Source organism: Ahaetulla prasina, chromosome 3 (genome assembly GCF_028640845.1).
Source record: "Ahaetulla prasina isolate Xishuangbanna chromosome 3, ASM2864084v1, whole genome shotgun sequence".
Classification (NCBI taxonomy): Eukaryota; Metazoa; Chordata; class Lepidosauria; order Squamata; family Colubridae; genus Ahaetulla; species Ahaetulla prasina.
This window is the reverse complement of record NC_080541.1, coordinates 53,081,369-53,106,375: the sequence shown is the minus strand read 5'-3', so window position 1 is coordinate 53,106,375 and position 25,007 is coordinate 53,081,369. Positions and strand designations below refer to the sequence as shown.

Here is a 25,007-nt window from a genome sequence, read left to right as displayed (position 1 = left end):
AAGTTGGCAATATTTAAGACAAGCCATTCCATGCAAACCATGTCATCATACAGAACTAAATTAGGACAGGATATTATAAATACCATGTTTAGCTTTGCAAAAATCCACTAACTGGGAATTGAGAAAAATACAGAATATAGTATCTAGATTTAAAGGTTAAGGGTTTTTTGGCATGCTTGATTCATGTAATTTTGTCAAAATTATGTATTTATCAGCCACTTTGTTCCATTTTAATATCTTCAAATTACAAATTATTTGGAATGATAGACATCACTTTTTATATTTAATGAACATCTCTACAATCAGTTCTTATGCTGATGCTGTAAGTAGAAAACAAAGTAATTTTTATCCCAAACAACTGCAAAACACCTACAGAACTAATCCATAATGTAAATTACATCTGAATCCATTTTACTCTTTTTTAGATGTTGAACAATGAATTTTTCCATTCTGAAAGGAAAAAGAAGTAATTCTTTGATTCTCAAATGTTTAATCTTGGTTCATAATTACATTCAACATTGAAATGCCTGTATTAGAACAGAGTGATTCACTCTGTAAAGATAATAGTTCAAGTATTCAAAGAAGAGTACTCAAAAAAGGATGCTATATGTCAATCATCATCCAGTCCAATAAAAACTAGAATGAGACATACCTAAGTTTTATGTACTGGGCACAAAAAACAAGAATAAAATAACTTTGTAAAATAGTGGCAGATTCACCCCAACTTGAAGTCATAAACAGAAGAATGTTAGCTTGTTGCATAAAATGCACTGTTTACAAAGCAATGGAAAACTTTTAACACTGAAAGCAATTGGTGTAAGATAAATTTCAACACATTTCTCCTCAGATTGACTCCAGTGCCAATGACTTTCAATGAGAAAAAAATTAACCAATAACAATTACTCTGAACATTCCACTTGTTACTCATATAAACACTTTATCCCATCACTCCTTCCATTAACATTCATTTGTCTTCTAATTCATTGGTCTTTTGATTTTGGATGGAATGAAGTTGATTATTACAAAAATCCACAAAAGAGCAATATGAAAATAGACCAAAATATAAATCTGACATTTATTCACATATTCTCGTCACTTCCCACCTGGACTACTGTAACGCTATCTACATGGGGTTCCCCTTGAAGAGCACCAGGAGACTTCAACTGGTACAGAATGCGGCTGCGCGGGGGATAGAGGGAGCGTCTCGGAGCTTCCATATAACACCTCTCCTACAATGCAAGCTGCACTGGTTGCCGGTGGTCTTCCGCGTGCAATTCAAGGTGTTGGTGATCATCTTTAAAGCACTCCATGGCATAGGACCAGGTTACTTACGGGACCGCCTACTGCCGCCAATAGCCTCCCATCGACCTGTGCGCTCCCACAGGGAGGGTCTCCTCGGGGTGCCGTCAGCTAAACAATGTCGGCTGGTGGCCTTCAGGGGAAGAGCCTTCTCTGTGGGGGCACCTACCCTATGGAACGAACTGCCTCTGGGGCTACGCCTTCTTCCCGACCTCCGGGCCTTTAAGCGCGAGCTCAAGACTTTTTTGTTTCAACGAGCAGGGTTGGCCTAAGAGTAATTTTTAATTGAGTGGTTTTATTACTTGTTATTTTAATATTCGGCCTTATGGTTTCAGATTTTTAAATTTCAAATATTGTGTTTTAATTTTTGTATATGTCTTTTTAACTTGGCTGTAAACCGCCCTGAGTCTTCGGAGAAGGGCGGTATAGAAATGTAAATAATAAATAAATAAATAAATAAATACTATTGACACACTAAGAACCATAATGAAATGCAACATCGTAGATGGGTTGCCATGCCTGAAATATGCATAAATAATATTCTTTCAAGCATATTCAGGGAACCTCCCTGGTTAACAGATAGAATAAAGATTAAAAGTTTATTTATCATAGGTTTGGTGGTAAAATCACAGGTATAGGTGTTACACAGAAGGCTTGGAGCTCAAAATAAGCATAAAAGTTTATTATAACAGGATAGCCAGTATTTATAAATCAGCCTATAAATCATTCAAAATTTTTGTCTAGAATTGCTTACATTGCATGCCTAAATTCTAGAAATACTAAACACAAGCACTTCCAAAACATGCAGAACGCCGCCGTAGTCAAAAACCTAATATTTTAACAGATATTTACATGATATGGAAAACATTAAAAAAATAATTATAATTCATTGAATGCACGCTTTCTTAGAGAAAGAAATTTTCCTGATTTCTAAGCATGCTGTATTTATTATCTACAGAAAAGCTAACAAGGCTTGAGTACTTATTGGTTTCTTAATGTGAAGCATTCACTAATTGACACATGATTGTGCAGTCATTTGAAATACCTGATTTAGTATTTTTCCAGTGTTACAAAATGTACAGCCAGTAGTTTATTCTTCTATGCCATCAATAATCTTGAACAGGAGCTAGTTCTGGCACCAGGTTTACAGTGATATTAGTATACAGTTTATTGGCAAATATAGATGGCATATATATTAGATTATTTAGACCATCAATAAACTGACGCTCTCGGGAATATCTTAATAGTTTGTATCTGTGGGGAAAAAACATTCAGAGCATTGGTAAAAATGTCATTGTCATTATACAGAACAAAATATTTTCAGCTTCAGAATGAAAGCAGTTCTTTATAGTATCTCATTTAAATCATCATAGGTTTTATGTACTTTATCTTTTTTAATGTTGTAAGCCACCCAGAGTTACTAAGATGAACAGCCAATAAATTTTAAAAATAAATAGTTTTGAACTCAAATTGAACATAAGGAAAAGTTCAACAAACATTCTATACAAAACACACTGAATTTTTTGCAAAGTATTCAGCAAAAACATTATTTTCAAGCATGATACCTTTTAAGCAGAGTTGAAAGGTATCATGTTAGGAAAGGCTGCATACAAGTTTAATAAATTGTTATTGCTGTTGTTACCTGCAGCAACCTGAAAATTTATTGAGATGATATTAAATGTGCTGTCTCATATATAGCAATAGCAATAGCGCTTAGACTTATATACTGCTTCATAGTGCTTTTACAGCCTTCTCTAAGCTGTTTACAAAGTCAGCCTACTGCTCCCAGCAATCTGGGTCCTCATTTTACCAATCTCAGAAGGATGGAAGGCTGAGTCAACCTTGAGCATGTGAGATTTGAACTGCCAAACTGCAGCTAGCAGTCAGCTGAAGTAGCCTGCAGTGCTGCACTCTAACCACTGCACCATCTCAGCTCTTGCACGTAACATAATGAGACAAATAAATAAGTAGCAAGAGTTTATGTCAGAACATCATGTCACATATTTTATTTATTTATTTATTTATAATTACATTTTTATACCGCACCATCTCCCGAAGGACTCCGGGCGGTGTACAGCCAATATTAAAATACACATAACACTATGATATAAATATAATAAATAAACACTATTTAAAAACAATTTAAAAACAAATATTTAGTGGCCGAATCACTAAAACGGTCGAAGACCGATTAAAAACCCATTAAAATTTCATAATTTACCTCTCCTTTACTCTTCTGCAAAACCTATATACTGCTTGTATTACCTAATTTCTTTTAAAACTATTTATGCCAAACTTTCCTGAACCATAAGGGTATTCTATCACACTAAATACAATATTCAAGACAGAGAAAATTCAGGCTCCGACTCAACCCGTCCAAGACTGAGTGGCTGTGGATGCCGGTATCCCGGTACAGCCAGCTAGTTCCATCGCTGACTGTTGGAGGCGAGTCATTGGCCCCCACAGAGAGGGTTTTTTATCAGGTCCGCCTGATACGCCAGTTGCGTCCCTTTCTAGACCGGGCTTCCCTATGTACGGTCACTCACGCCCTAGTCACGTCCCCCCTGGATTACTGCAATGCTCTCTACATGGGGCTCCCCTTGAAGAGCACCCAGAGACTCCAATTGGTCCAGAATGCGGCTGCATGGGTGATAGATGGAGCACCTCGAGGCTCCCATGTAACACCTCTCCTACGCAGTCTGCACTGGCTTCCGGTGGTCTTCCGGGTGCAATTCAAGGTGTTGGTTACCATCTTTAAAGCGCTCCATGGCATAGGACCGGGTTACTTACGGGACCGCCTACTGCGACCAACAGCCTCCCATCGACCTGTGTGCTCCCACAGGGAGGGCCTCCTCGGGGTGCCGTCGGTCAAACAATGTCGGCTGGCGACCCCAGGGGGAGGGCCTTCTCTGTGGGAGCTCCTGCCCTCTGGAATGAGCTGCCTCCGGGGTTATGTCTACTCCCCGACCTCCGGACCTTTCGCCGTGAGCTGAAGACCTTTTTGTTCCATTGCGCAGGGCTAGCTTAAAGTAGTTTTAAATGGGGGTTTTATTGTATTATTGTTTTAGTCTTTTTGGCCAAAATTGAATTAGTCTTTTATAATTGTTTTTAACTTTTGTGATGTGTGTTTTTATCTGGCTGTGAACCGCCCTGAGTCCTTCGGGAGAAGGGCGGTATACAAATTGAATAAATAAATAAATAAATAAATAAAATCATTTATAAACTAGGAACAATAATAAATATTCCACAAAATTTTTAAGAAATATGTTGAATGCTAAAATGTTGCATACAAATAAATGACTATGTTTAACTATCAGAATCACAATATTACAGCAAAAATAAAAACTTATTTTAACATTTTATTCTCACCGTCCTAAAAATTGAACTTCTCCTCTGTGGTGATGAGGAATTGACTTATACTTCCCAAGTTCTCCTTCTGGTCTTGTCACATTAAATCCTACAGAGTGGACTCTGTAATTGAAATAATACACACGTGTACTATATATACTCAATAATAGACATCAGAGGCAATTTTATGTTTGTTACCTTTGGAGGGACAGGGAGGTTGCTATTGTTGATTTCATAGAGGCTTTTTAGTTATTAAAAGAAGAGGAAATTATACCAAACAAATGATACCAAAACATTACCAAGAACAGAACTGAATAAGATTTGGTGTTTGACGAGAAGCAAAAGGAAGTTTGAATATAAAAATGAACCACTGAGGGATTGCAGAGAAAAAAAATCCAGAATAAAACCTTTCACAGCATTTCTAAACAGAAACAGTTAAGCAGCACCTCAGAATGATACTGACTACTCCATTGTAATTCACACTCTCCTTCACAGGCATATTACTCTGAGTAAAGCTACCATGTTTCTCCAAAATGAAGGCTGGGTCTTATTTTCTTTTGACCCCCCAAAAAATGGCTAGGCCTTCTTTTTGGAGGGTTCTAATTATTGATTCACTTTGTGGTGGTGGCACCGACATCCCCACCCTGCAGGAGCCACGAGTGCGAGTGGCAGCAAGTGGCCACAGAAGAATAGAATAGAATAGAATAGAATAGAATAGAATAGAATTTTATTGGCCAAGTGTGATTGGACACACAAGGAATTTGTCTTGGTGCATATGCTCTCAGTGTACATAAAAGAAAAGATACGTTCATCAAGGTACAACATTTACAACACAATTGATGATCAATATATCAATATAAATCATAAGGATTGCCAGCAACAAGTTATAGTCATACAGTCATAAGTGGAAAGAGATTGGTGATGGGAACTATGAAACGATTAATAGTAGTGCAGATTCAGTAAATAGTCTGACAGTGTTGAGGGAATTATTTGTTTAGCAGAGTGATGGCCTTCGGGAAAAAACTGTTCTTGTGTCTAGTTGTTCTGGTGTGCAGTGCTCTATAGCGTCGTTTTGAGGGTAGGAGTTGAAACAGTTTATGTCCAGGATGCGAGGGATCTGCAAATATTTTCACGGCCTCTTCTTGATTCGTGCAGTATACAGGTCCTCAATGGAAGGCAAGTTGGTAGCAATTATTTTTTCTGCAGTTCTAATTATCCTCTGAAGTCTGTGTTTTTCTTGTTGGGTTGCAGAACCGAACCAGACAGTTATAGAGGTGCAAATGACAGACTCAATAATTCCTCTGTAGAACTGGATCAGCAGCTCCTTGGGCAGTTTGAGCTTACTGAGTTGGCGCAGAAAGAACATTCTTTGTTGTCCTTTTTTAATGATGTTTTTGATGTTAGCTGTCCATTTGAGATCTTGCGATATGATAGAACCCAGAAATTTGAAGGTTTCTACTGTTGATACTGTGTTGTCAAGTATTGTGAGAGGTGGAAGTATGGAAGGGTTTTTCCTAAAATCTACCACCATTTCTACGGTTTTGAGTGTGTTCAGTTCCAGATTGTTTTGGTTGCACCACAAGGCTAGTCATTCAACCTCTCGTCTATATGCGGATTCGTCATTGTCTCGAATGAGACCAATCACTGTTGTGTCATCTGCGAACTTCAGTAGCTTAACAAATGGATCATTGGAGATGCAGTCATTGGTATACAGAGAGAAGAGAAGTGGGGAGAGCACACAGCCTTGGGGGGCCCCTGTGCTAATTGTACAGGTATTTGATGTGATCTTGCTTAGCTTCACCTGCTGCTTCCTGTTTGTTAGGAAGCTTGTGATCCACTTACAAGTCTGTTCCGGTACCTGTAGCTGGTTTAGCTTAGTTAGAAGAATGTCTGGAATGATGGTATTGAATGCTGAACTAAAGTCTACAAAGAGGACCCTTGCATAGGTCTTTGGAGACTCAAGATGTTGTAGGATGTAGTGCAGAGCCATATTAACAGCATCATCTGTTGATCTATTTGCTCGGTATGCAAATTGCAAGGGGTCTAAGAGCGGATTCGTGATGGTTTTCAGGTAGGAAAGCACTAGCCTTTCAAAGGTTTTCATGACTACAGATGTTAGAGCAACTGGTCTGTAGTCATTCAGTTCCTTGATGGTGGGCTTCTTCGGCACTGGGATGATGGTAGAGCGTTTGAAGCAAGAAGGAACATAGCACATCTCTAGTGATTTATTGAAAATATGGGTGAAGATGGGGGCCAATTGGAAGCAGCCACAGAAGAAGGTGAGGCAGGTGTCAGGGTGTACAAGGCCTGGTAAGCAGGGCAGCTCCACCCTCCCATCCCCACCCTAGCTTATTTTTTACCTGTGTGCCTCACCCCACCCCCTGCACCTTGGGGTGGGTAGGTCTTAATTAGGACTAATTTTGTGGGTGGGGCTTAATTTGATTGCATGCGCTGAAAAACATGATAGGGCTTCTTTTCAAGGTGGCTCATCTTTTTGGAGAAACATAGTATTATTAATCGGCTATAAAGAAATCCTAAATCATACTCTGTATACATTCCTTATCTTGTTCAATATAATCTTTCCATTATGCCTAAAACAACAACAAAAAGCCAGTACAGAGTACGTATGGAGAACAAACCTTTATCATAATGTTTTTGTTACCTTTTTTGTTATGGCTCATGCTCAGTCAATCCATATTTTTTCATATAATGAAAACTTCCACATTTTTGATATATAATTTAGTATCATATTCACATCTAAGCCATATTGCTTATGCAAAAACCACTTTTAAAAAGTATGAAAATTAAACCAAAATGGGACAATGGAAGAGCAAGTCTATATAATACAATGTGCCCTTCCGAATATTTCTACTTTTAGGATAATGAAGTTGATAGTGAAATGTCATATACATATGATTTGTGGGGAGGAGTTGAACTAGCCTAATAGAATAGAATAGAATAGAATAGAATTTTTTATTGGCCAAGTGTGATTGGACACACAAGGAATTTGTCTTGGTGCATATGCTCTCAGTGTACATAAAAGAAAAGATGCGTTCATCAAGGTACAACATTTACAACACAATTGATGATCAATATATCAATATAAATCATAAGGATTGCCAGCAACAAGTTATAGTCATACAGTCATAAGTGGAAAGAGATTGGCGATGGGAACTATGAATATGAAGAACATAATATGAAGAACATAAAAACAGATTTAATATTTTAAGGCCCTTAACCACTGATTTGTCAATATATGGCATTTCATTTTTTAAAAAACTCTTGCAAATATGAAATTAAAAAATAGCAGCTTGGAAAGGAATCAGATTTATACATTCTATGGAACCACAGATTTATAAAATCTAATGCTTCAAATATCTTTAAAACCCTATTTGCAGTAAATTAAGCTAAGTATTCCTATTACCCCATACATTCCAAAATAGAGATTTACCAGCAATTTTCAAACTGGTACCATCCTAGAGAATAAATTTATTATGTGAATAAGTGTCAAAATTATACTTTCATCACAATATGTGTCAATATGGCCTGCACTCTTGATGTTTAAAATGCAACTAAATTGGTTTTCTTTTAAAGGGAATATGGTTCATCTCTTGAGCTACACAGGGGGGAAAAATGTGCAGTTTCCTAAAATATGGACCAACAACAAATGATTTCTGAAGGAAGGATCAGGAAGGCCAGACTGACAAAAATAGTGTTGTATTGCAAGCCCCATCCTTTCTCTGCATGTGTTATAATATCACTCAAACCCAGAGGTGGGTTTCAGCAGCTTCTGACCAGTTCTGGAGAACCCATAGCGGAAATTTTGAGTAGTTCAGAGAACCAGTAGTAAAAATTCTGACTGGTTCCACCCCCATCTATTCTCTGCCTCCCAAGTCCCAGCTGATTGGGAGGAAATGGAGATTTTTGCAGTAACCTTCCCCGGTAGCAGGGTGGAAATGGATATTTTACAGTATCCTTTCCCTGCCACGCCCATCAAGCCATGCCACACCCACCAAACCACACCCACAGAACCGGTAGTAAAAAAATTTGAAACCCACCACTGCTCACACCCATGTCTAACAGGGATGTGCATGGTGTCAAAATGATAAAAATTGAGAAAGTTACAAGATCCAGCACATACTGCTATACAGAGCTCTGTAAAGTTGTTACCTTTGATTTTTAACCTATGGGTGTCTGTTATTATGTATATTGTATATCCCAGTAGTTAAGGGACAGGGAATGCTTGTTCCACTTGCTCATCTAATCACAGAATTCCTAGACTATGGGATATCAATCTTGCATAAGTGCGACTGCTTTTCACTGATTGAAAGCAACATCTATAAGCAAAAACACAGCAGCTAAAAAGAAGCAGGCATTAGCCAATCACTATGAAAACTAGGAAAAATACATACATACATTTTCCGCTAGCTTTGGGTTTCATTAGACCTGGGTAGCCAACCTTGGCAACTTTGAGACAGTATGGCTGGGGAATTCTGGGAGTTGAAATTTACAAGACTTAAAATTGCCAAGGTTGAACCCACCCACCCCTTTATATACATCTATAGGCTTATGCTAGCAAGGAATTCTTTTACTTATGTGCTGTTACTTAGAGTTGTTCAAATCTGAGTAGCCAATTACTTTTATAACCTGATCAGTGGTGGGTTTCAAATATTTTTACTACCGGTTCTGTGGGCGTAGCTTGGTAGGTGTGGCATGGATTGGTGGGTGTGGCTTGGTGGGCATGGCAGGGGAAGGATACTGTAAAATTTCCATTCCCACCCGACTCCAGGAGAAGGTTATTGGAAAATCCCCATTTCCTCCTGATCAGCTGGGACTTGGGAGGCAGAGAATAGATGGGGGCGGGGCCAGTCAGAATTATTACTACCGGTTCTCTGAACTACTCAAAATTTCCACTACCAATTCTCCAGAACTGGTCAGAACCTGCTGAAACCCACCTCTGGACTGAATCCAATAAATCTCTACATTTCAGCAAAAAAGAACTTGGATATTTCTCTTCCATTTAGTCTACATCTACTTTGAAACCTCATGTGTTCCATCTGTTATGAATTCTGGCAAACGACCTAATCAAATTAATACAATATAAGAGAAATACCTGTTCCAAAGGTCATCATCTTCTCCTCCCCATCCCCAGAAAGCATTTGGAAATCCATTGATTTTTTTGAATTGTTCTACTGTTAGTCCACTTACACCACCAAAAAATTCATTGTATGGAAGTCTGAAAATGAGAGGAAGTATTTATGTTTAGGTCTTGCAAAGATAAAAGGGAAGTGTTCTTTGAGTCAAGTTCAGATCCTGATGCCCTCATGGAAATATTCATGTTGGGTTTTGGGAGACAGGAGAGAGGCAACAATTTACCACCAAGTTTGGCTTAAGTACATTTTTATAATTCTTTTCCATGGCAAGAGTTTTCCCATCTTATGTATAAGTTATTTAAATGAATAAATGAATATATTTAAATGGATTTAGAATTTTGTAAATGGATCATATAATAGATGACCCATTATGAAAGATAAGGTATAGCCGTAACTGCAAAACAACTAAATAGTGCATTAATACTCTACTTTTCAAATGGTAGAAGTAAAAATAAAATGACATTGGTAGGGAATGAAAGAGTATCTTTAACATACTTTGTAATAGTTTAAGACTGTTCTTTTCCTAAAAAAACAGAACTTTTCTTGTAAATTCTAAAAAAAGGGTAGACATTTTTTTAAAAAGTGTAATATAAAGGAGCAGAATGCCAAACATGGATAAAAAGTGAGAAAAACAGATATTCAGGACAGCCACAGACTGAATGTCCACTTAATTGAATCAGAAAAGCTAGGAGTAAGATAAGAAGCAAAAACAAAAAAAATCATGTCGAAAAGACCGAAAAACACAGTACATGGGACAAGTTCTGAGGTGGGAGAAAAGTGGAATCAAGTAAAAACACAGGATATTTGTAGGAACAGCATTTAGCAATGGGATATTAGGATGAGAGTGGGGAAATCCACTCCAAACCTCTTCAGCGATGAAAGCTCCTGGAGTAATTTTGGGTAGTAATTTTCTTACCCCAGAGTTGTTACTGTTGAGGGGATAAAAAGAGTGGAGGTCTGTGCTATTTTGAACTCCTGAACAAAAATTAAGATAAAAATCTTACACTACTTTTTTTTTAAAAAAAGATTTATGTTTCTCAATGAATTAAATTCCAGCCTATTACATACCTGTATGGTTATGTGTGTCTGTAAATTACTATCACTACCGTAAGATTCATCAAAGAAGCTACTTGGAGAGCCATGGAGAATAGAAATAAGTAATATTTTACAAATAGTAAATGTTTTCAGTAGAAATACACAGTAAAATTATGCATGTTAAAACTCTTTTGTGAAAAATCTAGGGCCCTAAATGAGACTTCCTGCAGTTCTTTGCGTACTCTCTAATTCACTCTAGAGCAGTGTTGGCTAATCTTTTCAGCACTGAGTGCTGGAACGGGGGGGTGCGCGTGCATACCGAAAGCCAGGAGAACAGCCACCCAGTGCTCATGTGTGCACCGGGAAGATGATCTTCTGGTTTCCGGCACATGCATATGCACAGGCAACCTGGCCTTCTGGTTTCTGGTGCGCATGTGCATGCAAAGACCAACTGGCCAGCGTGCATGCGCATGCCAGAAACCAGAAATTCATCTTCCCAGTGCGCGCATTTACACCGGGCAGCTGCTCTTCCAGTTTCTGGTGCTCCCGCATGTGTGAAGACCAGCTGGCTGGTGCACCAGAACCCAGAAGATCAACAGGTGATAGCTCGCATGCCTGGAGAGATGGCTCTGCATGCCACTTCCAGGACGTGTGCCGTAGGTTCGCCATCACGGCTCTAGAGGAAACCTTTAAAAGCTGAGCACATTTTGAAAGCCTTGAGTACTAGGAGAACTTAAATAATTCTTCCTCATTCTGTTCCTGGCTTTCACTGTTAGAATTCACAATCAAAACTGAACTTTAATCCAAGGGGAGAAGAGATATATAGAAGAGACATAAATTCTGGTTTCCAAATGTATCATGTGTACTGATACATTTTTATTTAACTTTCTTAAATTTCATGGTAATATTGTAAGCTTATATATATATAGAATAGGTGCATTTTTAAAACTTGGCATTTCATCTTCATGAACTTGTCCATGGAATATTTGGTAATAGCAATAAATGTATTCAGGGAAAGTGAGGATCAATGTAAAATATTTTCCAATACTGATAGTCCTCGACTTAAAATAGTTCGTTTAATGACCATTTGAAGTTACAACAGCACTGAAAAAAGTGACATGACCTTTTTTCACACTTACAGTGATTGCAGTATCCCCATGGTCAAAATGAACATGAACAAAATTCAGATGCTTGGAACTGACTCATATTTATGACGGTTGCACTGTCCCAAGGTCATATGATCATCTTTTGGGACTTTCTGACAAGCAAAATCAATGAGGAAGCCAGATTCACTTAACAACCATGTTACTAACTTAAGAGCTGCAGTGATTTGCTTAACAGTTATGGCAAGAAAGGTCATAAAATGAGACAAAACTCACTTAACAACTGTCCTACTTAGCAACACAAATTTTGGGCTCAATTTTGATCATAGGTCGAGGTCTACCTGTACTGCTTATTTTGACTAATTGCACAATTACAGAAGGTCAGAAATACTGTTCTACATATTACGTACATGTACATATATTTATCCAATTTTGCAGCAAAGTGACGTGGCATTTCACCACATCCATAATAATTTCTATCGTTTTCTGGTAAATGATCCACATCATGGAAGATTACACAGTCCCAATCACCATCCTTCATAGCTTCTTTGAAGCCAATATTAAACAGCATTGCTCGATTAAAAGGCTGTGTTCCTACCTTAACAGAGAGAAAAATGGAAGAATAAACTGTTAAAGAAAGTTAATTAGATTATGCGCATTAACACCTGGAATACAATTGCATAGTGCTATCATTTGATTTCAACCACTGAAATCAATGAATCTGGGCTATGATAGTTTTGCTGTTAATTTTAATGTGCCCATTTTAAGTTACGTATATTATAGGTAACCCTAACCCAAATCCACTAATAGGAGAACAATAGAAACATTATTTTTAAAATACTGGAGTCACACTAAAGAAGATACGGAAAATTCTAATTAAGTTGACATAATATAATATTCAAAGATTTTCTGTTGCTGATCTGGAATTCAAGTAAAGGAAGTTCTGTGTTAAGGAAATATGACCAGACACAGCAGAAGTATTGCTAAACGTTCATTGGCAGACACACACTGTTTATTGTTGAATGCATTCAAATATTTGTAATAAAATAATATCAAAATTAAATCTGATATAAATAAACAAACAAACTCACCTGTTCAACAACATAGAAAGCAAATTCTAGCCTCTGCTTCTTCAACACTGGTATTAAATGACGAAAAAATATAGGAAGGTGTTCGTGACGATTGCGAAAAGGGATGAGTATGGCAACCTTTAAAATAGAAAACCATCTGAAAGTTATTATGCTAGCAGATTGAATTGCAGAAGTTAAACATTAATCTTAGGAAAACTATTCGCTGGTGTGCACGATTATGGTTATGCAACAAGCACAAGTGCAGAAAATTAATTTTAGTCACTTTTCTACAAATTAATCTAAATGTGTGCACTGTCTAAAGAAAATTAATCTCAAATTTCAATCATCTCTTAAGAAAGCTCTGCTTTAATCTATTACTGCTAAGTTTTTCTGATTCAATAAGCAATGTAAGAACTACATTTTTTGTCTTCATATTGACATATCCAGCTGCCTTCTGGATAATGCTTTAGGTAAATATTTTAGTAACTCAGAGTGAGATGCGTGGTACCTAAATTTGATAAATAGAATAAAAATAAAATAAATAACCTGAAGTCACCATACCTTAGGTAATGTTTGATTTTAATACGTGGTTCTGGTATATCTGAGATAATGTGATGTCCTATTCCAGTGGCTCTCTGGTTGTTTTTGCAATATGAGAACATATCTTCATATATACGTGACATGCTGAGATATAATTTATCTTTATTTTTCATCCAAACAAGAAGCTCATAATAAATTGCAGTTCAAAAAGCATGCTAGAATAAAGACAGAATAACTTTGTTATCTTTTATTCACCTGCCTGTCTCTATAAGAATCTTGGTATTCAATTTAGGTATAGTCCAAATCCATACAACCATGGATAGGTTTCAGACCATAACAAAATGTGATAAGGGCAACCACATTTCCTTTGGCCACGGACCCCAAGGCTTAATTCAAGATTTAAATCATAACATTTCTTCAAGCCTTCATGGACTCACTGAGATGACACCGCAGCTTCCCAGGAGTCCACAGAGCACAGGTTGAGAACCACTGCCCTATTCGATCATTTGTCAGATTAAATCACTGAGAATATAGAGAACAGCCTTTTCAATAGTACCAGCTCAGACATTTATCTTCCAAAGACTGTCATCTATGTTAATTTTAATAAACAAATGGAGGAACAGTTATTTAATGCCTCCCACCAACCCGTACGCTCGCACAGAGAGGGACTCCTCAGGGTGCCGTCTGCCAAGCAATGTCGGCTGGCGGCCCCCAGGGGAAGGGCCTTCTCTGTGGGGGCTCCCACCCTTTGGAACGAACTTCCCCCTGGACTTCGTCAACTGCCGGACCTTCGGACCTTCCGCCACGAGCTGAAGACCTATTTGTTTATTCGCGCAGGACTGGCATAGGATTTTTAATAGTTTTAATATTTGATATAAATTTTATAAATTTTATGGGGTTTTATGATTTTAAATGTTTTAATTCGGCCATTTGTTTAATAAGTTTTTTAATTCATTGTTTTATTTGTATATTATTGTCGTTTTATCTTGGCTGTAAACTGCCCTGAGTCCTTTGGGAGAAGGGCGGTATAAAAATCCAATAAATAAATAAAATAAAATAAAATAAAATAAAATAAAATAAAATAAAATAAAATAAAATAAAATAAAATAAAATAAAATAAAATAAAATAAAATAAAATAAAATAAAATAAAATAAAATAAAATAAATTTATTGGGGATTTTCAAAAAACCAAAGTAGACTGAACGTGGACAAACACATTTATTGTTGATTAAACGGTCCCATTCATTTATGAAATATAAGTGTAAAGATTTCAGGTTTGCATCAAAGAGGATAAACTGGCAAAGGAAGTTGAACTCTCATTCCTTTTTCTCCACCACATCACCAAGGAGGAAGAATTAATCTCTAAATAGTGATTTTCATGTGAAAAAAAATCACTCTTGCCTTCTATCCTGTCTTACATGACAAATGCGCAAATATCTAAATCTGGTTGTCATCACATTTTGTTATGATCTGAAACCTATCCATGGCTATAAGGATTTGGACTATATCTAAATTGAATACCAGGAATTTTATAGAGACAGGCAGGTGGGTAAAAGATAACAATGTGTTATTCTGTCTTTATTCTAGCATGCTTTTTGGATTGCAATTTATTATGAGCTTCTTGTTTGGATGAAAAATAAAGATAAATTATACTTTAGCATGTCAGGTATATGAAGCTATGTTCTGATATTGCAAAAACAACCAGATTCAAACTTTAAGAAAATCACAGACTCTAGATGACTAAAAAATTAATTGTACTTTACCTTCCAACGTGGTTTACAGTCTTTTGGCTTCCAGTGACCACCTTGTTCAATGTCTAAATCTTTAGAAAACATCTGTTGAATTTCTTCCAAACTAATTTCACTCATATTTGCTTCAATAAAGCCTCCTAAACAATGATAAGAAGTAAATTTTGATAAAAATCCCCCCATTTAAAGCTAAGATGTGTAAATGACATATTACATATAACAGCCAGTAATACACTGATATCTAATACAGATTTTCAAATGCTATCACACAATATAGTTAAGAAAAGGAGAATTTCTGCTTGAAACTGAGGTGGATGGGAGCGAGAGAGGGAGCCCTCTGAGTAATGTTTTCAGTAACCAAGAGTGCCTTTGATTAATGTTTCTAGTTCTTTGAAGGAAAGAAGCAAGAGTGTAAAATTCTGATAAGGACTTGTTCAAACTGGCTTCAGTTTGTTCAACTTGTTCAAGAATTGCCCAAAGATCTCAACTTTAGTTACTTGAAAACTAAATTATAATTTAAGAACCACACCTACTGAACATACAATTGGGCATGAACAAGATCATGCTAAGATTATTTATTTATTTATTTATTTATTTATTTATTTATTTATTTATTTAAATTTGTATACCGCCCTTCTCCCGAAGGACTCAGGGCGGTTCACAGCCAGGTAAAAATACATAATAAACTATAAATACAATTAAAATACTATTAAAAGACTTATTAAATTGGCCAGAATTAAAATTTAGAAATAAAACCCATTAAAAACCCATAAACTTAAAAAACTAACCCAGTCCAGCGCAGATAAATAAGTGAGTTTTAAGCTCACGGCGAAAGGTTCGGAGGTCCGGAAGTTGACGGAGTCCTGGGGGGAGTTCGTTCCAGAGGGCGGGAGCCCCCACAGAGAAGGCCCTTCCCCTGGGCGTCGCCAGACGACACTGTCGCGCCGACGGCACCCTGAGGAGTCCCTCTCTGTGAGAGCGCACGGGTCGGTGAGAGGTATTCGGTAGCAGCAGGCGGTCCCGTAAGTAACCCGGCCCTATGCCATGGAGCGCTTTAAAGACGTTCACCAACACCTTGAAGCGCACCCGGAAGGCCACAGGTAGCCAGTGCAGCCTGCGCAGGATAGGTGTCACTCGGGAGCCACGAGGGGCTCCCTCTATCACCCACGCAGCTGCATTCTGGACTAACTGTAGCCTCCGGATGCCCCTCAAGGGGAGCCCCATGTAGAGAGCATTGCAGTAGTCCAGACGAGACGTCACAAGGGCGTGAGTGACTGTGCACAAGGCATCCCGGTCTAGAAAGGGGCGCAACTGGCGCACCAGGCGAACCTGGTGGAAAGCTCTCCTGGAGACGGCCGTCAGGTGGTCTTCAAAAGACAGCCGTTCATCCAGGAGAACGCCCAAATTGCGTACCCTCTCCATCGGGGCCAATGACTCGCTCCCGACAGTCAGCCGCGGACTCAGCTGACTGTACCGGGATGCCGGCATCCACAGCCACTCCGTCTTGGAGGGATTGAGCTTGAGCCTGTTTCTCCCCATCCAGACCCGTACGGCTTCCAAACACCGGGACAGCACTTCGATAGCTTCATTGGGGTGGCCCAGTGTGGAAAAGTACAGCTGGGTGTCATCAGCGTACAGCTGGTACCTCACACCGAAGCCACTGATGATCTCACCCAGCGGCTTCATATAGATGTTGAACAGAAGGGGCGAAAGAATCGACCCCTGCGGCACCCCACAAGTGAGGTGCCGCGGGGTCGACCTCTGCCCCCCCGTCAACACCGTCTGCGACCGGTCGGAGAGATAGGAGGAGAACCACCGATAAATGGTGCCTCCCACTCCCAATCCCAAACCGGCGCAGCAGGATACCATTATGATGATGCCGATATAACATGTCACATAGTTTATACCAAGCTACTAAGCATGCTTGCTAGATCACAAATGAGTCAAATGATGCTTGTCAATGAAAGAGCACATTCCAAACCCAATAATGTTTGAACTGTATATAAAATGATTCCCAACCTTTCTAAGGGACTCACACCTTATACCACCTTGGGCCTCTCCTTATTTATGCATAAATAAAGAGATGTTTATCTTTCAGGCTTGGATCCTATTTAGGCAAAGACACACCAATCTTGCTATTGTTTACAGTTAAAAGTAGCACATTTTATTATGTACCAAGGACCAAAACCAGTTCCACCATATAGGAAAATATATTTACATATAGAGCAAGATGAGCTAATTGTACTTTATTATAAGGCTATATTAACAAAATCTTGCAAATCTGAAAGTACAAATCTCCTGGTAGCTTTTTTTAAACCACTTGATTAGTTAGAGAAAATCCTTCTTCAGCTTCTTTTTCTACCCATTACAATTTGTGGGCTCCTCTCCCTTTTATCTGATCTCTTCCTTCAGCTTCCAAGGTCATTCACACATTCCATTACATTGTGCCACTTAGCAATGGCAAGCCCAGCAATTTCCATTGCTGTCATGAAGCAAAGACTCTGGATTATTAAGCAAGGACATTATCTGACCATAATTTCTACTTCCTGTCAGCTTCCAACAAGCAAAGTCAACATGGGAAAGCCACAAGTTGCAGTCACAACTCAGGCCAGCAGGCATGAGCTATGATTGGGCAGGCAGGTGGGTGCTAAGGGCAGATAGAAGTGTAGGTAGGCTCACAGGTGAGTGCTACAGGGTTATGGTTAGATACAAATGCGAACGGGCACTACAGAATAGAAGATTCCCCTGCCACCCAGGAGGGGGGCTTGATACAGGAGAAAAGGCAGCAGAAGCAGGAACAACTTGTGAAAGTAATTTGTAACCTCCAGCCAGTTTCTCCATTGAGTTTGCTTGTGGAAGTAAGGAAAGTCACAAATGGTGATCATGTGACCTGTGGTATTATAGCCATCAAAGATGTAAGCTGGTGGATGAGTGCCCAAATTACAATTGTGTAATCATAGGGGCACTGCAACTTCAGGGACCAGTCATAAGTCCCCCTCATTTAGCAATTCATAGCTTTGAAGAATCACTGAATGAATGGTTGTAACCCAAAGACTATCTATAGTTAGAACTTCACAATTCCTCTCCTGAACCTATTGTAAACAAACAGAAAAGGGTCAGCATTTTATGCTGTGGAACCCCCAAAATCAGAAACCCAAAGACCAGTCTTTCTGACAGGCTTGCCAGCAGACCAGTATAAAATGGAGCTCAAAAACAGAGCAAAAACTGTGGCATGGAAAGCATACAGTGAAGAAGGAGAATTTACTTCATGTGTAATAAATTGCAGCAGATGGATCAGAGGGCTCTCCTTGCTCCAGCAGAAGTAGAACACTTCATCTTAGAACAAGAATATTTCGGAAGCGGTCACCTTTCCAGGACAATTTATCATTTACAGATCCCTCACATCCTGGACATAAACTGTTTCAACTCCTACCCTCAAAATGACACTATAGAGCACTGCACACCAGAACAACTAGACGCCAGAACAGTTTTTTCCCCGAATACCATCACTCTGCTAAACAAATAATTCCCTCAACACTGTCAAACTACCGTATTTTTCAGAGTATAAGACCGGAGTATAAGACGCACCTTAGTTTTTGGGGAGGAAAATAAGAAAAAAACTGATTGGCAGGTGGATTGGCCTCCCGGAATACCCCCAATCAGCTGTTCCCAGAGGTGAATTTTAGCAACAGGTTCCTTGGTTGTGAGCTCTGTGCCTTGCTTTTTTTTTGCTTTTTTTCTGCCTCTGAAACTCTGTTTCAGAAAAAAACTTTTTTCTGCCTCTGAAAGCCTCTGAAACAGAGCTTCAAAAAAAAAAGCCTCTGAAGCTGGTGGGGAGCTTCTTTTCTGAAACTCTGTTTGGGGGCTTCATTTCTGAAGCTTCGTTTCTGATGCTTTTTTCAGTCTCTGAAACTTCCATTTGAGAAGCTGGGTGGGGCTACATTTGGAGCATAAGACGCATCCAGATTTTCACCCTCGTTTTTGGGGGGAAAAGGTGCGTCTTATACTCCGAAAAATACGGTAGTTACTAAATCTGCACTACTATTAATCTTCTCATCATTCCCATCACCCATCTCCTTCCACTTATGACTGTATGACTGTTGCTTGTATCCTTACAAATTATATATTGATATTGATTGTTTCCTGATTGCTTATTTGTACCCTATGACTATCATTAAGTGTTGTAAGTGTTGTACTTTGATGAACGTATCTTTTCTTTTATGTACACTGAGAGCATATGCACCAAGACGAATTCCTTGTGTGTCCAATCACAATTGGCCAATAAAAAATTCTATTCTATTCTGTCAGGTCCTACCCTTTCAAATAAGGGGCCTTGGGGCAATTTCATGATCAGAAAGTTAAATAAAAAAATGTTATTTCGGACACTGTACTGTATGTCACACTAATTCTTAATACTTAGGTATGAAGATGTGAAGTTCATGGAAGACCTTGAAATAATCATTGACCTTATTCCTGCACAATAACATGTCATGTTTATTATAGGCAAATGAGCCATAGCAAATCTTGAACTAGCACCCAAAAGTGCTTTATCTCTTGAAAAGTACCTTTGGAACAACCATAACCTGGATAACTGAGAATCTCCATAGACACTTGAACTAACACAGCCCCCCACCTTCTTCTCTACTGGGATAAAACAACAAGGAGGCTTTTTAAAAGCTTTTGCTTCTATTTTGTGGTAATCCCATTCAGCACATTCATGTTATGGTAAACCAAGAGGGTCACTATAATGATTAAATTAAAGATCTTTAACCACAATCTGAAATCTTGAGAGGGTTGGTTTTTTTTTTAATCTATGCATGCTATCCACAATATTCTGTATTATTAGAATCTGAGCAGAGAATCTTAAAAAGTATGTGTTCCAATAAATCCAATAACTCTGATTAGTTAAAACAAGATTACTTTTTGAAGCTGGGCTGTTTTAATTTATCTTAGTTAAGATAAATCATAGTAAACTGAAAGTACAGTGATCCATGGCTAATTAAAGCTTAAAGCAAAAGCTACTTAATTTTCTTATAGGAGAATGATAAGGTAGGACTAGCAGATCTCAGCCGGGGAAAAAATCCAAACAACCATCAAACGAAGAGGAAAATTAACATTTTCTGTATCTCTTTGATTTCTTCCAGTGATCTTCTAGATTTTTGTAGTCTAGATCTGGTAACCCTATCAAACAAGAGGGAGGAACACAGGGGAGCAATTTTTCTAAATGCTGAATTGACCAATATAGTTCAATCTGTACATAATGTTACATGTTAGTGTTATATTAACAGACTTGCAGGATTTTCCTTTTTTATCTTTTGCAAAGCGTTTGTCCCGGTTTCCAGAAAATCTTGCATCTTAATGTAAATATAACCTAAACAGAACCCTCAATTAAATGACATGATTCATTAAATTGGAAATGAAAAGTGTACCAAATTAAATTCTGAAATGCTACACTTATTTTTATAAAATGTTTACAAATTATTTTTAAAAATATTTTTCTTTTCCTAAGGAAATTATAGTTATACTGTACATAAGTAAGAATGTTTGAAAAATTGTAATCCTGTTAAAATCTTTCTTGAAAATAGTGTTTCAAAACAATTTGTGACATGTTTAAGTTAACAATTGTCTTTTAAGGTGAAAATAAACTTACTCATGGAGGGCAATTTTTCTGGACAAGATTGAGAAGGAGAGTAAGTGAAGTTTTCTGGAAGATACGTCACTGTCTGAGCAATACTATCACTTGTACTGTTGCCTTCAGGATAATCTTAACAGAAATAAAAATATTCTCCATTAATTATTTCTGTAATATTTATAAGGTTGTCTTCCCAACCCATTTTATACAGTTTTATCATTTTATATATGTCCAATTTAATATACATGCTTCTGATCTTAAATAATTTGTTAAGATTTGACTCAGAATTATCCCAGAATGTTACTGAAAATAATTTTCATAATTACCTAAAAGTTCAAGGTATTATACAATATTCCTACCTGTGCCATTTATTGTAGCATTTTTATTAGTGTACAGTCTGATCATATGTCCTATTGTTTTCACATTTTCTTTCAGCATTATACCTCGTGCTTGTACCATAAATAAATACGTATTTGCTGTAAAGAAAAGAAAATAAACATTAACTTCAACATAAAATTTAAAATTGGATAGATAATATCATGAATCAGAATGAATAATGAATAACTTTAGAATAATTATTATAGACAGCTCAAATAAAGGAATTATAGATCATTCAAACTGGCAAAAATAAACTTGTGGAATCGGAATATGAAATGCAATTTCTTAAGTAGCTTTCTATCCCTCCCATTGAAAGCTGTATTAGACACAGAGCTTATCTACTTGAAGAAAAGGAATAATTAATTAGTCATAGGTCTAACTTCTATTCTTGTCTCCAATTTCATAAGTGATTGATGCTAATAGCACTGATCATCCATAACATAATCAATCTTCAAATGCAACAAAATCTCACATTTTACAAAATCCCATGCCATGTTATCTTTTGTAACATTGGGAAATATAAAGCCCACAGGTACAACAACGTATTAAAATAATTCCACACAACATTAAATTCTTTCTAGAAAATAGTCAAACTGTTTCATATTATATGCCAACTTTTAAAGTTATGTTGTATCTAAAACTTGGAAGTAAGAATCACACTTGATGGCCATATCAACTTTCTATGTAGAATGCATGTGAAGAAACTTAAATTGATGTTTCAATTATGTTTGCGACTAGTTGGGATTATTTAAAATTAATGTACATTATATAAATCTTTATCTATATCCTATCTTACCAGATAGGTGAATAGGTAACAGTGCTCCATGATGTCATGTTGGCCACATGAAATTTCTTTGGACAGCCCTGGCTCAATTATCTTGAAACAAAGGTGAGCACCACCCTCTATAATATCTATTTTTCTTGGAATAAATCTCTTCAAAAGGAGTTAAGATGCACCTGTGTATTGTAAGCACTAAGTGAGCTTTGTATTCAGCATGGCATTGAAAAATGTTACCAAAAAAAAAACATTTTTCTGTTTTTCAACAAGCAATCAACAAGAGCCCACAAAAGACAAAAATGAGTCCTACCAAAGAATACTAAGCATATTTCAATCTTCCCCCTTCAAAAAAATTAAAATAAGAATATAGAATAACAGAGTTGGAAGGGACCTTGGAAGTCTTCTGCTTAGGCAGGAAATCCTACACCACTTCAGACAAATGGTTATCCAAATCTTCTTAAAAATTTCCAGTCTTGGAGCATTCACAACTTCTGCAGGCAAGTTGTTCCACTAATTGATTGTTCTAACTGTCAGGAAATTTCTCCTTGTTCTAAGTTGCTTCTCTCCTTGATTAGTTTCCACCCATTGTTTCTTGTTCTACCCTCAGGTGCTTTGGAGAATAGCTTGACTCCCTCTTCTTTGTGGTAGTCCCTGAGATATTGGAACACTGCTATCATGTCTTCCCCTGTCCTTCTTTTCATTAACCTAGACATACCCAGTTCCTGCAACCGTTCTTCATATGGTTCATAACCATTTTCAAATAAGAGGTAGACATACTGTTTTGATAGAAGAAACTGTTCAAAGAATTATTATAGAAAATGTATGTGATATAATTGATTCTGAAGGTGAGACATTAAGTTACAATTGTCCAACCAACCTAAAGTCCAATAACTTCCAGTCATCTCACACATTCAAGCATCACCAACCACCAAGGAGGTGTGTGTGATTTTCTCAGGAGCAACAATTTACATCTGGAATATTGACTTAAGCCAGCGTTTCATCCCCCTCCCCAAGCAACATACAATCATTTCTAGAAAAATTTGCATTTTCCCCCAAGTAGGACATAAGACTATCCAGATCTTTCAAAAAAGCAAACCCCAAAAGCTTCCCATATTCTGTCTACAGGATAGGTCTCTAGAATCAGCAAAGAGAAGTTATTTCCTATTTTGGCATTCTCACATTAAATTATGGCATGTGGGATCTTACACACACATTCATCTGACCAAAACTGCACTGGGGCATCGATAGACGTGGGGAAAAAACAGCTACCCCAAGCTCATGTCACCTCCAAGACAACGTTGATCAACACTCCTGAGATGGGGAAATCGTAGCGTCCACGAGCTCTGGAGCTGAACAGGTGGTCCCACGATCGGGTCTCCCAGCCCACCTGGGAGAATCAGCCCCCGCTCTTTCCCGGGGGGGGGGGAAGGCAGGCAGCTCTAGGGCGGCGCCTCCTTTAATCCCACCCACCGACCTTGGAAGAGGGCAAGAGAGAGCCGGTCTTACCCATGCCGGGAGCCACATAGATGAAATAAAGGCAAGAGGAAGAAAAGGAGAAGAAGAAGATGAAGACCAGAATGGAGCGGTTGGAGACTCGCAGCGCCGTCCTGAAGAGAGGCATCCTCTTCCTCCTCCTTCCAAGGCGGGAGAGACCACTCCCCGAGGCCTGCTACGCTACCCGGGCAAAGCTCAGCCCACTGAATAGGGTCCGAACTGACGCCGGGGAAGCAGCTTCCAGACCGCCGGCGGTAGCGGGGAAGCAGCAGCAACAGCAGGGATGACTCATGGCATCCCAGGGTGGGGAGGCTCTCCTGGGGAGGGGGCGTGTTGAGTGGAGCGGAGCCTCTCGGGTGGGTGGGGGGGCTCTCGGCGAAAAGGGGGACGCTTGGTGACGCAGGTAACAGGGACAAGCAGCCCGTACCCCAGCCGGGTGGTCGGTGGGTCCCGGAGCCCCCGGCAGCGAAAAGGGTCCCGTCTCGCTCAGTCCCCGGTTCAGTCAATCGGAGATCGCGAAGCTCCCACCGGCCAAAGTGGAGAGCGGCTCCCGGCGTTGCCAGTTCAGGTGGGGCGGGTTCTCCTCCTCTTCGGTTCCCGCGTCCGCTCGACCCACGGCAATCTCGTCGCTTCCCCGGTCCCAATCGCCGCTCTGGCCGCCCCGCTCCTCCTGTCGGCTGTGAGGCGAGCGGTGGCGGCTGACGGCGGCGGTTCTCTCTCTCTCTCTCTCTCTCCCTGGCGAAACCCCCACCTAGCCCTCCCCGCTTCGTTTAGGAACGAGCGGCTGGGCAGGCGCCTGGACTGCGACGACCGTGGGCGTGCGCGCCCCGGATTCCCTGCGCGGCGAGGGACTGCAGAACTGCGGGGAACGAGCAGGAGCGCGCGCCGCTTCCTGAAGCCCCGGCTGCCCACCCGCGCCAGCCGCCCAAGTCCGCCGGGGTTATGGTCAATCCGAGGATGCAAACTACTAGAGGCAACTATTGGTGGTGTCCGCCACAAAAAGGAAGGAGGAAGTTGGGATATTCCTGTGCCTTAAATAATCATTACGGCCAAAAATTGCCTGCACGAGGAAACCTGATAGGAAAAGAAGCTTCAGTCTTGTTACATACAACCTTCTAACAATCTGCTGCTGCTGTGGATATTGTACAGGATTCTGCTGAGGAAGGCCATAATTTATTTCTTCTCCAGGCAACGGGTGGAAGGCAGCTGTCTCTCACTCCCCCATCTCATTTCTTGGAGACAGTTGCCTGTAGAATCTAACAGTTAATTCCCTAACTGATGGAGATTCGGGTGATATGGAATCCTGAGCGGGATGCAGTAATGAATAGAATAGATTTTTTTATTGGCCAAGCGTGATTGGACACACAAGGAATTTGTCTTGGTGCATATGCTCTCAATGTACATAAAAGAAAAGATATCTTCATCAAGG

At 39.0% G+C, this 25,007-nt stretch overlaps 1 protein-coding gene across 1 annotated transcript; it reads right to left on the bottom strand.

Moving 5' to 3' along the window:
- Positions 1 to 1,834: 1,834 nt before the first annotated feature.
- Positions 1,835 to 23,705, bottom strand: B4GALT6 (beta-1,4-galactosyltransferase 6). The gene is made up of 9 exons (XM_058176738.1): positions 23,591 to 23,705; positions 21,288 to 21,404; positions 20,947 to 21,060; positions 15,312 to 15,436; positions 13,030 to 13,146; positions 12,349 to 12,536; positions 9,761 to 9,883; positions 4,669 to 4,770; positions 1,835 to 2,553 (listed from the first exon to the last, which is right to left on the bottom strand). Exons 1-9 carry the CDS (start codon positions 23,703 to 23,705, stop codon positions 2,406 to 2,408), a joined length of 1,149 nt encoding a protein of 382 aa, XP_058032721.1. The 3' UTR covers positions 1,835 to 2,405.
- Positions 23,706 to 25,007: the final 1,302 nt, after the last annotated feature.

Coding starts and splice junctions, on each gene's coding strand:
- B4GALT6 (XM_058176738.1), bottom strand. CDS start 23,705: ATGCCTCTCTTCAGGACGGCGCTGCGAGTCTCCAACCGCTCCATTCTG. Junction 21,061..21,287: donor TGCTACAATAAATGGCACAG/GTAGGAATATTG, acceptor ATTTCTGTTAAG/ATTATCCTGAAGGCAACAGT. Junction 4,771..9,760: donor GATGATGACCTTTGGAACAG/GTATTTCTCTTA, acceptor TTTCAATTACAG/AGTCCACTCTGTAGGATTTA.